At 47.4% G+C, this 15,001-nt stretch overlaps 1 protein-coding gene across 3 annotated transcripts in view; it reads left to right on the top strand.

Moving 5' to 3' along the window:
- The first annotated feature begins 13,238 nt into the window (after positions 1-13,238).
- The window catches only part of ARHGEF18 (Rho/Rac guanine nucleotide exchange factor 18), a 95,076-nt gene continuing 93,313 nt past the window's right edge, over positions 13,239-15,001 (top strand). For 2 of the 3 annotated variants that reach the window (XM_033400933.2, XM_033400935.2), the window contains exon 1: positions 13,239-13,457. In XM_033400933.2, the coding sequence (XP_033256824.1) occupies positions 13,400-13,457 (58 nt within the window). In that variant the 5' untranslated portion in view covers positions 13,239-13,399. The remainder of the gene's footprint in view (positions 13,458-15,001) is intronic. The other variant, XM_033400938.2, reaches the window with a different exon arrangement.

Consider the following 15,001-nt stretch of genomic DNA (forward strand, 5'->3'; position numbering starts at 1 on the left):
CAAGGATGTCTGTGGGCTTCGCGCTCTGCTGGTGTCTCCGTTCCAAATGGTGCGTGTGCACAGTATGTATTCCATAAATATCCCTTAAAGCTGCGTAAACGTTAGACATCATTGTTGCTGTTATTAACCTATCTACTATCTGTCTTTCACTCCCCTGGGGATGAGGGCTTTCTCCTCCTTTCTTTTAACAAATGTTTATTGAGCACCTACTATGTGCCTAGCGGGCAAAGGAAATAGACGAAAATCCCTGCTCCCAAAAAACTTGCATTCAAGAAGGCAGAAGGCAGGTCAATGTGTGCAGAGCAAGAAATGATTTCAGATACAGCAGAAACTAACACAACATTGTAAACCAACTATACTCCAAAAAATTTTTTTAATTTATATATATATATATATATAATAGATTACTAATAAGAACCTGCTGTATAGCACAGGGAACTCTACTCAATACTCTGTAATTGGAAAAGAATCTAAAAAACAAAAGAGTGGATATATGTATGTGTATAACTGATTCACTTTGGGGTTTTTTGTTTGTTTTGGTTTTGTTTTGTTAATGTTTTCCATTTATTTTTTGGATGAAGGAACTAAGTCATGCCGTCATAAAATGTAATAAAGCACCCAGTGAAGGTACAGAAGAGTACCTGCCAGCCTTAGAGCTGTGATCATCTGATTCACTTTTTTGTACACCTGAAACTAACACAACATTGTAAATCAATTATATTCCAATAAAAAAATTTTTAATTAAAAAAAATTAAGTCCAATCTAAAGAGTGCAAAAAATATGATTTCAGAAAGTGGCAAGAAAATGCAGACAATAGAGAAAATAAAACAGGGAGGGAGTCTGGAGAGTGGGAGGGGGAGAGGCAGAGTAGCGGAAAGATGGGGAGGCGACCACTTTAAGTCAGGCTGGCGCTGTCATTTCAATTCCAGCTGTGATGGGCGAATGAAGGAAGGAAGGAATGCACACAGCAGAAACACGTGCTCCAGCACGCAAGACACACCCCCAGGGCAACATGCACACACACGTGTCCAGATAACCAGCTCCCCAGCCCCTCAACGCAGACCTGGGCTTCTTTGACCCCTAAGTCCTTGAGGGCGTGGGAAGAGAGGTCCCCATGGCTGGGATGCCCCACCCTTCCTCCAGGTTCCAAGACGCCCTGCCAGTGGGCTCCCCAGGAAGGAAAAGGAAGAGCGTCAGCCCGGGGCAGCCTCTCCCTTGTCGGGTGGGCCAGCCACTGGGGTGGGGGAACTTCTTCCCAGCACTCTCCCTTCCAGGATGGCCAGAGGGGTTGCTGGAAAATTCCAAGCATGGGAAATAGAGACGGGCAAATGGCGGGAAGCAGGCAGGGACGTTACACCCATAGACTGGTGGGAAGTGAAGCCATGCGTCCCAAGTGCGGAGCCCCGGAGCCTCTCCCAGGGCCTGTCTGCTAGGGAACCAGGCTGATATCCAGGAGGCATCCTCACTCCATACCCTCCCTCCATATCTACATCCAATCCAGCTCATTCTGCCTCCGGAATCCCCCTCAAAGCCACCCGTTTGTCTCCCTCCTGTGCCCTGGCCAAGCAACCACCCTCTCCCCACCCCGCCACCGACCTGCTTTCCATCCTGCTGGTTGCACCCTCTCTCCATCCTGCCCCCACCCAGCCCCAGCCAAAGGGATTTCTTTCTAAAACAAACCACAGACCTTGCCACCTGCCCCCAGCATAAATCCTCCCATGGCTCCCCATCGTCCTTGGAGCCAAGCCTAAACTCTTCCCAAACCCACGACCTCCAACCCAGCACACCACGGCCTCTGTCTCTAGCATCCTTCGTTATAGCCTCTCCCCTTCATGGTTCTGCTTGCAGCAGACAGGTGGAATCACTTTGGATTCCCCTGCAGCTTTGTCACGGGGTCCCCCAGCCTCCTCCATCCTTCAAGGGTCTGCTGAGCATCGCTTCCTGAGGATGGCTCCCTGGACTCCCAAGTCCAAGTCCACCTGGGCTCCCGCTAGAGCACAGGCCATATTGCTTTGTTCTTACCTGTATCTCTGTCTCCCCAGCAGACTTGAGCTCTGCAGGGGCCTCCCACACCTGGCACGATGTCTGGTTCAAAATAAATGCCTAACAGATAACACAAGAGGTCCTGTACAGGGAGGTGGGTTTCAGAAGACTGGGCCAGGCAGGGGACAGCCTGCTATTGTCCTAACCACTGTTCCATGGTTGCGATGGATGAGTGGTTACCAGGCACTTACTAGTAATTCTTCATGGTTCACACGGAGGGTGGACATAGGTGATCATTTTCTCTGCTCTCTTAGCCAAGATGAGCTTCATGGGCCAAAAAAAGAAACTTTCTCAGTGGTGCCCAGGGCAGAATCAGCATCTAAAAGTTCAAAGCTTAACTTTCCCTAGCAGGGGGGGCTTGATTAACCCTGGTGTTGGGGTGCTCACTACCTCTCACCATTGATGACCCTAACCACGAGAAGGCAGGTTCTGGCACCATCTCTCCCGAGCCTCTGTGCACCCCACCCAGCAGTGGAGGATGCAGTGGAGGATGACCCCTGCCCTACCATAGACACACCTAAAGAGGGAGCTTGGGCTGGAAGAAACCACAGGACTCATGTGTCCAGGTAACTAGCAGAGACAGGCAGGGCTATCCATTTCAGGACTCATCTTACAATTGGAAGTAGGTAAGGAAATGATGCTGTGCTTCTGTGGGCATCTCGTTGTGAGAACGTTGGGTTCTTGGGTTATATTAAGATGTGGTTTTCCTGTTGGAGCCTCTCATGTCCTCTGTGGTTTCTCCGGGGGTTCAACAGGAGGGGAAGGAGAAGGTCCTCAATAAGGAGTGGGCATGAGAAGGGGCCCAGCCTCCCCCTACCTCGTGTTGCTGTCTGAACTCAGAATCCAGCCCCTGGGGGACTTCAAATGGTCCCTGAATGGGTTGCCACAATTCACAAATAAAAATATAAGATGTCCGGGGACTTCCCTGGCCGTCCGGTGGTTAAGGCTCCACGCTTCCAATGCAGGAGGTGGAGGTTCGATCCCTGGCCGGGGAGCTATTGTAGAAGATCCCACATGCCACGCTGTGTGGCCAAAAATAAATAAATATTTTATATATATATATATATACTCAAGCCTGAGTATACAGGTATGCTAGGGAGCCTCTCCTGCCTGAATAAACTATGTGTCCTGCATAGAGGTAGGTCTCTTTTTGTAAAGGGGGCAGGTACTGTTTTGCTTTAAAAATACAAATGGATTAAAGGCATTAATGAAATAATCATAGCTTTTTGCCTACACACACACACACACACACACAGGGTTATGTAGTTAAAAGGGCACCAGAAGAGGACTATTCCAACAGACGGATCTGCAGGTGCAAAGGCCCTGAGGCTGGAAAGCTATTGGCAGAAATGGAGAGAAAACCTACCTGGTGCCTACGGTGTACGATATCCTGTTCTGAGTCCTTTACCTGCATCACCTCGTCTAAACCTCTGTTACAGAGGCGGGATTGCAGCACAGACAGATGTAGGTGCTTGTTCACACAGCAAGTCATTGGCAGAATCAGGAATTGAATCCAGACCCCACACTCTTAGCCCCTGCAGATCCTGTCACCTCCACTTTCCATCCAGGGATAGTAAAAGCCCCAAGAGCAATCATCCAAATTTTCTGATGTCACAAATATAGACAACAAACTAGTGGTTACCAGTTGGGGAAGGGAAGGGGGGGGGCAAGATAGTGGTAAGGGATTAAGAGGAACAAACTACTATGTATAAAATAAATAACCTGGGGTTTCCCTGGTGGCTCATTGGTTAGGAATCCGCCTGCCAATGCAGGGAACATGGGTTTGAGTCCTGGTCCAGGAAGATCCCACATGCCGCGGAGCAACTAAACCTGTGCGCCACAACTACTGAGCCTGCGCTCTAGAGCCCGTGAGCCACAACTACTGAGCCCACGTGCCCAACTACTGAAGCTAAGACCAAATGCAGCCAAAGATAAATAACTAAATAAATATTTTTTTAAAAAAAATAAATAAAATAATCTACAAGGATACATTGTACAGCACAGGGAATATAGCCAATATTTTATAATGACTTTAAGTGGAGGATAATCTATAAAAATGTTGAATCCCTATGTTGTACACCTGAAACTAACATAATATTGTAAGTCAACTATACCTCAATAAAAAAAGGAAGGAAATCAACATTGGTAACAATGTAGCTATTAAAATTTTTTCTGATGTTATAAAGGGGCCCTAACACAATGAGAGACCACTACACACGAACTGGAATGGCTAAAATTAGTAAATGACAACACTAAGTGTTGACAAGGGCTTGGAGCAACCAGAACTCTCAAATGTTGCTGGTGGGAATGCAAAATGGTGTATTATTAACACTATTTTGTAAAACAGTTTACATCTTTCTTATGGAGGTAAATACACATTTACCATATGACTCCCAGCAATGCCATGTCTAGATATTGTCCCAAGAGAAATGAAAACTTGTCTCCACACAGAAACTTTGACATAAATGTTTATTGTGGCATTATTCATAATTGCCAACAACTAGATACAATTTAAATGACCTTCAGTGGGTGAATGGATAAACAAACAGCGGTATATATCATACAATGGAGTACTTCTCAGAGACCGAAAGGAATCACTGATACACACAACAACCTGGATGAATCTTGAATGCATGAGCGGAAAAGGTCAGACTCAAGGCTAAAAAGCTGAATGATTCCATTTATTTAATAGTCCGGAAAAGACAAAACTATAGGGACAGAGAAGAAATCAGTGATTTTCAGGGCTAGGGAAAGAGGATGCCTACCAAACTCCCAATCCATCCCTCTCCCACACCCACCCCCCTTGGCAACCACACATCTGTTCTCTATCTGACTCCATTTTTAATGAGACTTCTGTTTATTAATTTTCAAACGGACAGCCTCAGCTGTGATTGTTTATGGTCTATACATGTTAGAGGAAGAGTAACTAAACATATGACAGATGTCCCAGTACGCTTTTCTCTGCATCTCTGTCAGCAGTAGGTGTTATCACTTTTTAATGTTTTTTTTATCACTTTTAAAATATTTTAGGACAATTGCTTGAAATTTTTTTGTTCAGTTTTAGAAAATATTGGATCTTCCATATCATGGACAAGTTAAACCTGTAGAATTTCACAAATTTTCTGATTTCCACCACAATTTAACTACAATAAGATGATAACTAAATACATGTTTTTCCCTTTTATTGCTTGTTGTTTTTGCACCTCACTTGGGTGTGAAGTGATAGCTCATTGTTACTGAAATTTGCACTCTCTGGGCTCCCAGGGATTGTATTTTCTCATATACTTTGGCTCTTGGGTCTGAGACGTACCTGTTCACATCCTTTCTAAATTTTCTGTTTACGTTCTTTGTCTTTTTCTTATCAATGTGTAGAAACTCTTTATATATGAAAGTCTAACCCTTCTCAGACGACTAATTGATTTTTACTTATTGGTTTTGTTTATAATATCAATTCCCTAAAATTTTGTAGGTTTATATATAATCATATATTTCTTTCATTTATGCCTTCCAAGTTTCCTGTCTTAGTTTAAAAAACAAAACAAAAAAACAGTTTTTAACCCTAAGTTGTAAAAGTAGCTTTGAAATCCATTCTACCACACGTGTTGGGTTTCTCGTTTTTGTTTTTTTTTTAATATTTATTTATTTGGCTGTGCCAGGTCCTAGTTGTGGCTCAAAGGATCTTCTTTGCTGCCTGTGGGATCTTTAGTTTCAGCGTGCATGTAGGATCTAGTTCCCAGACCAGGGATCGAACCTGGGCCCCCTGCATTGGGAGCGTGGAGTCTTAACCACTGAACCACCAGGGAAGTCCCTCGGTTTTTTTTTGTTTTTACATTTTATCTTTAGCCCTTCTGGATTTTTCTGCAGCACAGAAGTATTTCACTCAATCACATTTCAATGAACAGTGGGAGAAAGAAAGGTAAACCTAAGGTCCACGTGTGTTCCACACCCATGTCCCTCACTAACTCAGCCATGGTCTGGCCCCTCGGCCTCGGGGGTTCTATCCCTGGTCTGGTTTTTCCTTTTTCATCTCTCTGTGGTCTTAGCTCAGCCAGAGAAGCCCCGGGGAAGCACTGCCTTCTATTGGCTATCAAAGTGATAGCACCCACATCCTGAAGAAAAAGCCATCTCTTAAAGCTACAAGCAGGATCTATTCACATGCCTGGGCTTAAAACTCTCCAGCAGCAGATACCAAAAGGATTGAAATTAAGGACTCAGACAGGTATTTGTACACCCGTGTTCACAGCAGCATTATCACAGTAGCCAAAAGGTGGAAACAACTCAAGCGTCCATTGACAGACGAATGAATAAACAAAATGTTCTCCATACACACATGGAATATTATTCATCCTTTAAAAGGAAGGAAATCCTGACACATGCTACGACAGGATGAAACTTTTTCTTTTGGCTGAGTTGGGTCTTCATTGCTGTGCGCGGGCTTTCTCTAGTTGTGGCGAGCGGGGACTACTCTTTGTTGCAGTGCATGGGCTTCTCATTGTGGTGGCTTCTCTTGTTGCAGAGCACGGGCTCTAGGCACGCGGGCTTCAGTAGTTGTGGCACGCGGGCTCAGTATTTGTGATACACGGGCTTAGTTGCTCCATGGCATGTGGGATCTTCCCGGACCAGAGATCAAACCTGTGTCCCCTGCATTGGCAGGCAGATTCTCAACCACTGCACCACCAGGGAAGTCCCAACGTGATGATACTCGAGGACATGAAACTCAGGGAAATAAACCAGACACAAAAGGACGAATTCCACTTATATGAGGTCCCTAGAGGATTCAAATCCCATAGAGACAGAAAGTAGGATGGTGGGGGACTTCCCCTTCCAATGCAGGGGGTATGGGTTCGATCCCTGGTTGGGGAGCTAAGATCCCACACGCCTCATGGCCAAAAAACAAAACATAAAACAGAAGCAATATTGTAACAAATTCAATGAAGACTTTTTTAAAAAATGGTCCACATCAAAAAAAATCTTAAAAAAAAAATAAGAGGGGCTTCCCTGGTGGCGCAGTGGTTGAGAGTCCGCCTGCCGATGCAGGGGACACGGTTTCGTGACCCGGTCCGGGAAGATCCCACATGCCGCGGAGCGGCTGGGCCCGTGAGACATGGCCGCTGAGCCTGCGTGTCCGGAGCCTGTGCTCCGCAACGGGAGAGGCCACAACAGTGAGAGGCCCGAGTACCGCAAAAAAAAAAGAAAGAAAGAAAGAAAGTAGAATGGTGGGTTCCAGGGCTGGGGGAGGGGATGGAGAGTCAGTGTTTCATGGGGACAGAGTTTCAGTTTGGGAAGATGAGAAAGTTCTGGAGGTGTCTGGTGGGGATGGTTGCCCAACAATGGGAAGGAACTTGATGCCACTGAGCTGTGCACTTAAAAATGGTTGGCATGGTAAATCTTACGTTATGTATATTTCACCACCAAGGAAAGCAGGAAAGGGTAGCACAGGCGGGGGGCGGGGCGGGGGAAGCCTCGTGGAGGTGAGACGGGGTAGTGGGTGGGGAGAGGGGAGCCAGGGGCACACGGCTGAGAGGTCAGCATCCAGGAGGTCAGTGGGGACCTCAGCAGGGAGGACATGGGGCCATGAGGACGGAGACTGAGAGTCTACAACCTTCTCAAGCACTTGGGCCATAAGAGGGGGCAGCAGGGCAGGGTGGCAGGGAGAGGGCAGTGGAGTCAGGGGACGAGACTGAGAGAGTTTAAACTCTGGAGGAGGGGGAGCCCAGGAAGAGAAGAGTAAGAAGAGAGATGGAGAGAAAATCAAGGTACAGGAGAGAGAGACAGCAAGAGAACGAAAGAGCAGGGAATTCCTGCCACCCAGAATGCCCTTTCCCCAGACCTTCATTTATACGCCTGGCCCCTGCGCACTCAGGTCTCAGCTCCCATGGCCTTCCTTGACGCCCTTCCCCCTGTGCCAGCTAAAGCAGCCACCACCCACCCCCACCCAATCTCTGTCACATCACGATGTTTACTTCCTGTCACAGCAGTTAACAACATCTGAAGTTACCTTGTGGGTCTGTTTCCTGGTTCACAGTTTGCTTTCCCCAATGAACCGTGAGCTTCCCCAGAACAGGGGGCTGCTTCTGTCTTTTTCACCACAATCCCACGCCTACAAAAGTGCCCAGCATACAGTAGGCGCTCAATCAATGCGTGCTGCATTAAACAAATAATCAACTGGTTGCAGGATGTGTCATGCACGTGAATCTGTATGCCTTCGTGTCTCCTTGGTTCCAGGTGTATCTTGCATTTGCACGTTTCTGTGGACCGTCGTGTGTGGGTCCCAGAGGACAAGCACGGGGTTCTCAGTCAGCAAGGGTTTGTGTTGAAGGCCCCTGGGTCTGTGTACTTGTGGCTTTTGTGTGTGTGTGTGGGGGGGGTTGTGTCACAAGACAACCAGTGTGTCCGTGTCTCCCCGTGTGTTCTCACAGGTGCCCAGCATCTGCCCTTGTGTGCATGTATGTGTGTGTGAGTCATTATGTGGCCCCATGTACGTCCAGGGGTGTGCACTCTGTGTGTATGTCCTCATGTCCATCCTGAGTGTCCGCGTGATGGCACGTGCTCATGTGTGACCATGTGTGCATGAGCACAGTGGTCTATGTTAGTATCTCCTTGCCTGCCCCCCTCTGGATGCATCTCTGCAGGTTCATGTTTCCAGGAGTCCAGGAGCCTGCTGTGCCTGTGTGTGTCTCTGGTGTCCTGTGGGGGGAGGGGGGGCTCCTGCATTCATGTATGAGGTGTCACACGTGCAGGTGCAGTGGTGTGCTAGTAAATGGCGAACAGCTGGCTCTCAAGCGGAGGACGCTGATTTGCCCATTTGCATGGTGTAAATACCCTCACCACGATCAACTTCAAAGTACCAATGTGATGTCACCAAATACAGAATTGCAAAGATACAGTCCAGTATGCAAATGTATATCTTGATAGATAGAGGATAGATCTCTATAGATATATAGATATGGAATATTATATAACACCTTTATATACTATTTCCATCAAGCAGTTTCAGTAGATATAAATAACCTCAAGAGCATGAGTAAGACAACGTAATAAAGGCCATATATAACGAACCCACAGCCAACATCGTTCTCGATGGTGAAAAAATGAAACCATTTCCTCTGAGACCAGGACCAAGACAAGGCTGTCCACTCTCACCACTATTATTCAACATAGTTTTGGAAGTTTTAGCTACAACAGTCAGAGAGGAAAAAGAAATAAAAGGACTCCAAATCAGAAAAGAAGAAGTAAAGCTGTCACTGTTTGCAGATGACATGATGCTATACATAGAGAATCCTAAAGATGCTACCAGAAAACTACTAGAGCTAATCAGCGAATTTGGTAAAGTAGCAGGATACAAAATTAATGCACAGAAATCTCTTGCATTCCTATACACTAATGATGAAAAATCTGAAAGAGAAATTAAGGAAACACTCCCATTTACCATTGCAACAAAAAGAATAAAATACCTACGAATAAACCTACCTAAGGAGACAAAAGACATGTATGCAGAAAACTATGACACTGATGAAAGAAATTAAAGATGACGCAAACAGATGGAAAGATATACCATGTTCTTGGACTGGAAGAATCAACATTGTGAAAATGACTATACTACCCAAAGCAATCTACAGATTCAATGCAATCCCTATCAAACTACCAATGGCATTTTTCACAGAACTAGAACAAAAAATTTCACAGTTTGTATGGAAACACAAAAGACCCCGAATAGCAAAAGCAATCCTGAGGAAGAAAAACAGAACTGGAGGAATCAGGCTCCTGGACTTCAGACTATACTACAAAGCTACAGTAATTAAGACAGTACGGTACTGGCACAAAAACAGAACTATAGATCAATGGAACAGGATAGAAAGCCCAGAGATAAACCCACATGCAAATGGTCACCTTATTTTTGATAAAGGAGACAAGAATATACAATGGAGAAAAGACAGCCTCTTCAGTAGTGGTGCTGGGAAAACTGGACAGCTACATGGAAAAGAATGACATTAGAACACTCCCTAACACCGTACACAAAAGTAAACTCAAAATGGATTAAAGACCTAAATGTAAGGCCAGACACTATAAAACTCTCAGAGGAAAACATAGGCAGCACACTCTATGACATCAATCACAGCAAGATCCTTTTTGACCCACCTCCTAGAGAAATGGAAATAAAAACAAAAATAAACAAATGGGACCTAATGAAACTTAAAAGCTTTTGCACAGCAGAGGAAAACATAAACAAGACGAAAAGACAACCCTCAGCACAGGAGAAAATATTTGCAAATGAAGCAACTGACAGAGGATTAATCTCCAAAATTTACAAGCAGCTCATGCAGCTCAATATCAAAAAAACAAACAACCCAATCCAAAAATGGGCAGATGACCTAGATAGACATTTCTCCAAAGAAGATATACAGACTGCCAACGAACATATGAAAGGATGCTCAACATCACTAATCATTAAAGAAATGCAAATCAAAACTACAATGCGGTATCATCTCACACTGGTCCAAATGGCCATCATCAAAAAATCTACAAACAATAAATGCTGGAGAGGGCATGGAGAAAAGGGAACCCTCTTGCACTGTTGGTGGGAATGTAAATTGATACAGCCACTATGGAGAACAGTATGGAGGTTCCTTAAAAAACTAAAAATAGAACTACCATATGACCCAGTAACCCCACTACTGGGAATATACCCTGAGAAAACCGTAATTCAAAAAGAGTCATGTACCACAATGTTCATTGCAGCTCTATTTACAATAGCCAGGACATGTAAGCAACCTAAGTGTCCATGACAGATGAATGGATGAAGAAGATGTGGTACATATGTACAATGTAATATTACTCAGCCATAAAAAGAAACAAAATTGAGTTATTTGTAGTGAGGTGGATGGACCTAGAGTCTGTCATACAGAGTGAAGTAAGTCAGAAAGAGAAAAACAAATACCGTATGCTAACACATATATATGGAATCTAAGAAAAAATTTTAAAAAGGTCATGAAGAACCTAGGGGCGGGCTTCCCTGGTGGCGCAGTGGTTGAGAGTCCGCCTGCCGATGCAGGGGACACGGGTTCGTGCCCCGGTCTGGGAGGATCCCACATGCCGCGGAGCGGCTGGGCTTGTAAGCCATGGCCGCGGAGCCTGCGCGTCCGGAGCCTGTGCTCCGCAACGGGAGACGCCACAACAGTGAGAGGCCCGCCTACCAAAAAAAAAAAAAAAAAGAAGAAGAACCTAGGGGCAAGACAGGAATAAGACACAGACCTACTAGAGCATGGACTTGAGGATATGGGGAGGGAGAAGGGTAAGCTGTGACAAAGTGAGAGAGTGGCATGGACATATATACACTACCAAACGTAAAATAGATAGCTAGTGGGAAGTAGCCGCATAGCACAGGGAGATCAGCTCGGTGCTTTGTGACCACCTAGAGGGGTGGGATATGGAGGGTGGGAGGGAGGGAGGAGACATGGGCACATATGTATATGTATAACTGATTCACTTTGTTATAAAGCAGAAACTAACACACCATTGTAAAGCAATTATTCTCCAATAAAGATGTTAAAAAAAAGAAGATGTGGCACATATATACAATGGAATATTACTCAGCCATAAAAAGAAACAAAACTGAGTTATTCGTAGTGAGGTGGATGGACCTAGAGTCTGTCATACAGAGTGAAGTTAAGTCAGAAAGAGAAAAACAAGTACTGTATGCTAACACATATATATGGAATCTTAAAAAAAAAAAAAGTTCTGAAGAACCTAGGGGCAGGACAGGAATAAAGATGCAGATGTAAAGAATGGACTTGAGGACACAGGGAGGGGGAAGGGTAAGCTGGGATGAAGTGAGAGAGTGGCATGGCCAGATAAACACTACCAGATAGCTAGTGGGAAGCAGCCGCATAGCACAGGGAGATCAGCTCCATGCTTTGTGACCACCTAGAGGGTTGGGATAGGGAGGGTGGGAGGGAGGGAGACGCAAGAGGGAAGAGATATGGGAACATATGTATGTATATAACTGATTCATTTTGTTGTAAAGCAGAAACTAACACACCATTGTAAAGCGATTATACTCCAATGAAGATGTTTAAAAAAAAAGAGAGAGCATAAGTAAGAGAAAAATGTAGCAAAATAATTAGGAAGTGATGAGTTTTTATTTTATTGCAGTAAAACAGCGTGACACAAAATGTACCACTTTAACCACTTTGAAGCGTGCAGTTCAGTGGCATTAAGTACGAGGTGATGGATTTAAGTGGTTGTTACTTTTGTTCTGAACAGAATTTATTTAACCATAAATTCATATCATTAAATTTTTATGATGCCTGTCTTTAACGACTTGCTGGCAAAATTCCTAAACATTTAAGAACAGGCTCCTGTGAGCCAGGACAGCTGGCCCCGCATGTCCCGTCACAGGCTCCTTCTAGCCTCAGCATCCAGGTGTGTGTCCCCACGTGAGTGGTTCCCGGGCTCTCCATGACTATGTTGTGTGCGCCTATGCACCCACATGTCTCTGAGTGCAAAAGAGCCTAGGTGTGCCTTGCACGCACCCAGGTGTGTCTGCAGGCAGACCGCTCTGTCTGCACACCCCCATGTCTTCGAGACCCACAGTTATCTACGCACCTGCGAGTTTGGGGGCCCGTGTCTCTCCAAGAGAATCCACTTGCCTGGGTACCCACTCCAGTGGCGTGCGGGAGGCAAGTCTGAGCATCTGTTCGTAACCCCACACCAAACAACATCAGGTTGGCAGTTGAAATCAGCCACGGTGGGAGTATTTACACCACAGGGATCTGCAAATGCTCACATCATGGCTCTTTTTGTGTGTGTGGTCAAGAGAGGTGGTTGTTAACCCTTTACCAACACACCATGGGGACCCATGTGCCCCATGTAACCTCGTGTTGTGCCCACACGCCAGTGCCTGTTCATGGGTGTGCACGAGTGCCTGTGTCTCCGTGAATCCACATGACTGGTGTGTCCCCGTGCATCTCTGTGTGTGTACCCACGTGCTCGGGTGAGGCCCCAGCACCCCGTACCTCTTCGGCAGTTGGTTCCGCAGGAAGTTGTCTGGGTGGGGGGAGGGTTCTGAGGCTCCCCCCCCCCCCCGCTGCCCCGTCCCCTACCCCAGCTCCTCAAGACACCTGCATGCACAGGTCTGGGCGAAAGAGGAGGGCTCCCTCTTCTAAAACCAGTCCTGTGCTGTAGGCAGACCCCGGCCTCAGCCCCCGGCTGGGAGCGGAGGCGTCAGCCAGCCAGGCAGGCGGCGATTGTGGAAGAGGAAGTTAGGGCAGAGTTGGGTCACCCTGTGGTTTACCCTGGGCTCTGGCCCACAGATGCTCCCCCCCAGGCTCAAAGCCCAAGCCATGGGTCCTGGAGGATGCAGGAGCTTGTAGCCAAGCTGGATACCCACAGCGGTGAGGGCAAGGCTCCATCTGGTGAGTGACCATCACTGGGGAGTGGGGGACAGGTGGACCAACGGGGGCAGAGCGGCAGTGGGGTCTGCGGGGGAGGCCTGAGGGGCCGCAGACAGACCATCCAGGATTTCTGTCCACCTTCCGGTCAGCCCGCTTCCCGAGTGGGCGGGGGGAGGCTGCTTGCCCTTCTGCAAAAGTCTGTGGTCGCAAGAACTTATACCTCAGGGGGGTGGGGTCCACGATGGGCAACAAAGCCAGACAGAAAGATGGAGCCCCTTGTAACCAAAGTCTGCACAGGGAACAAGGGACAGGGGATGAATGGTGGGGGGGTGGGGGGGGGTTGGTGGATCAGGCTCCCCGTGGCAGAGTCGCCAGGGGCGCTTTGCTTCTTAAACGAGAGATTTGGCGTGAAGAGAGAGGTCCCAGACGTCCCTGAAACAGAATCCGAAGAGTGGCACTGGGGAGTTTGACATTCAAAACAAATTCCCGCTTAAGACTGAGGTCTGAGAGCCAGTCCTGAGGAGAGCCTCACCCTGATCTTCCAAGGTCATCCAAGAAGGAGGACCCTCCCCCCGGGCAGCCCTCCTGGTTGGAGCCCTCCCGGTGGCCCACCGAGGGGAGTCTCGCTCCCCCGGCTGCCTGGGGTGGGGCGAGGTGGAGTGGGGAAGGCTGTGGTTTCTGCAGGGCACACCCAGGCCTGCAGCTTCCTCCCTGCCCTGGGTGCCAACAAGGCCATCAGGCGGGTTTCAGGCACTCTGCGGTCAGGGAGGGTGGCCCAGGAACAGCCAGGAGAGGGTGAATTGGACTGGACGGCTGGGGCCAGGGACGATGGAGCTGGTGGGGTTAGCCTAGGGGGCACATCGGGGAAGGCCCTGAAGCCCGCACTCAGAGAGTGGACTGTCCACGGAGAATTCCACTGGCTGGGTCACCCGCGGTTCTAAGGAAGGGGTTTGACAACCAATGACAGCCAAGGGAATGCCGTCCCTACTCCCAGCCACCTTTGAGCTCCCTGGCCACCACCGCAAGTGAGTCCCTGTGGGAAGGCTTCCCGGCAGAGGCAGGCTTTTCACTGGACCTTGAAGCACCAGTGGAATGTCAACCGCAAACCCATCAGTGTATCTAGTCTGGGACATTCCCCACATGCGCCCTGGCCCCCCAGCCCCCGACACAGCACTCAATACTGACTTAAACGGCAGAGGAACTCCATCACAAAATCGAATCTTTCTTTGCCTTTAACAGTGAATTCAAATCCTCCCTGGAGCTCCCCTTTTCCCATCAGTTATAGTCTGGGGCAGGTCTCTGACATGTAAGTTTCACATTCCAGGGAGGGGTGTTGGTCAGGACACCACTGTCACCACTCTGGGCTTCCGTTTGTTCCTCTGTAAAAGGGTCGTTGTAGACCTTGCATGTGAAATCATGGCACAGTGCCTGGCATGCAGTAGGTGCTCTGAAACATTGTCAGCCTCGCCTGTTCTCTCTTATTCTGTCTCTGTCCCCAAACCTGGCTTCCCTGAGCAATCCCTGCCCATGCCACAAGTGTGTAACCTCAGGAACTTTCTGTGCCA

This window comes from Orcinus orca, chromosome 3 (genome assembly GCF_937001465.1).
Source record: "Orcinus orca chromosome 3, mOrcOrc1.1, whole genome shotgun sequence".
Classification (NCBI taxonomy): Eukaryota; Metazoa; Chordata; class Mammalia; order Artiodactyla; family Delphinidae; genus Orcinus; species Orcinus orca.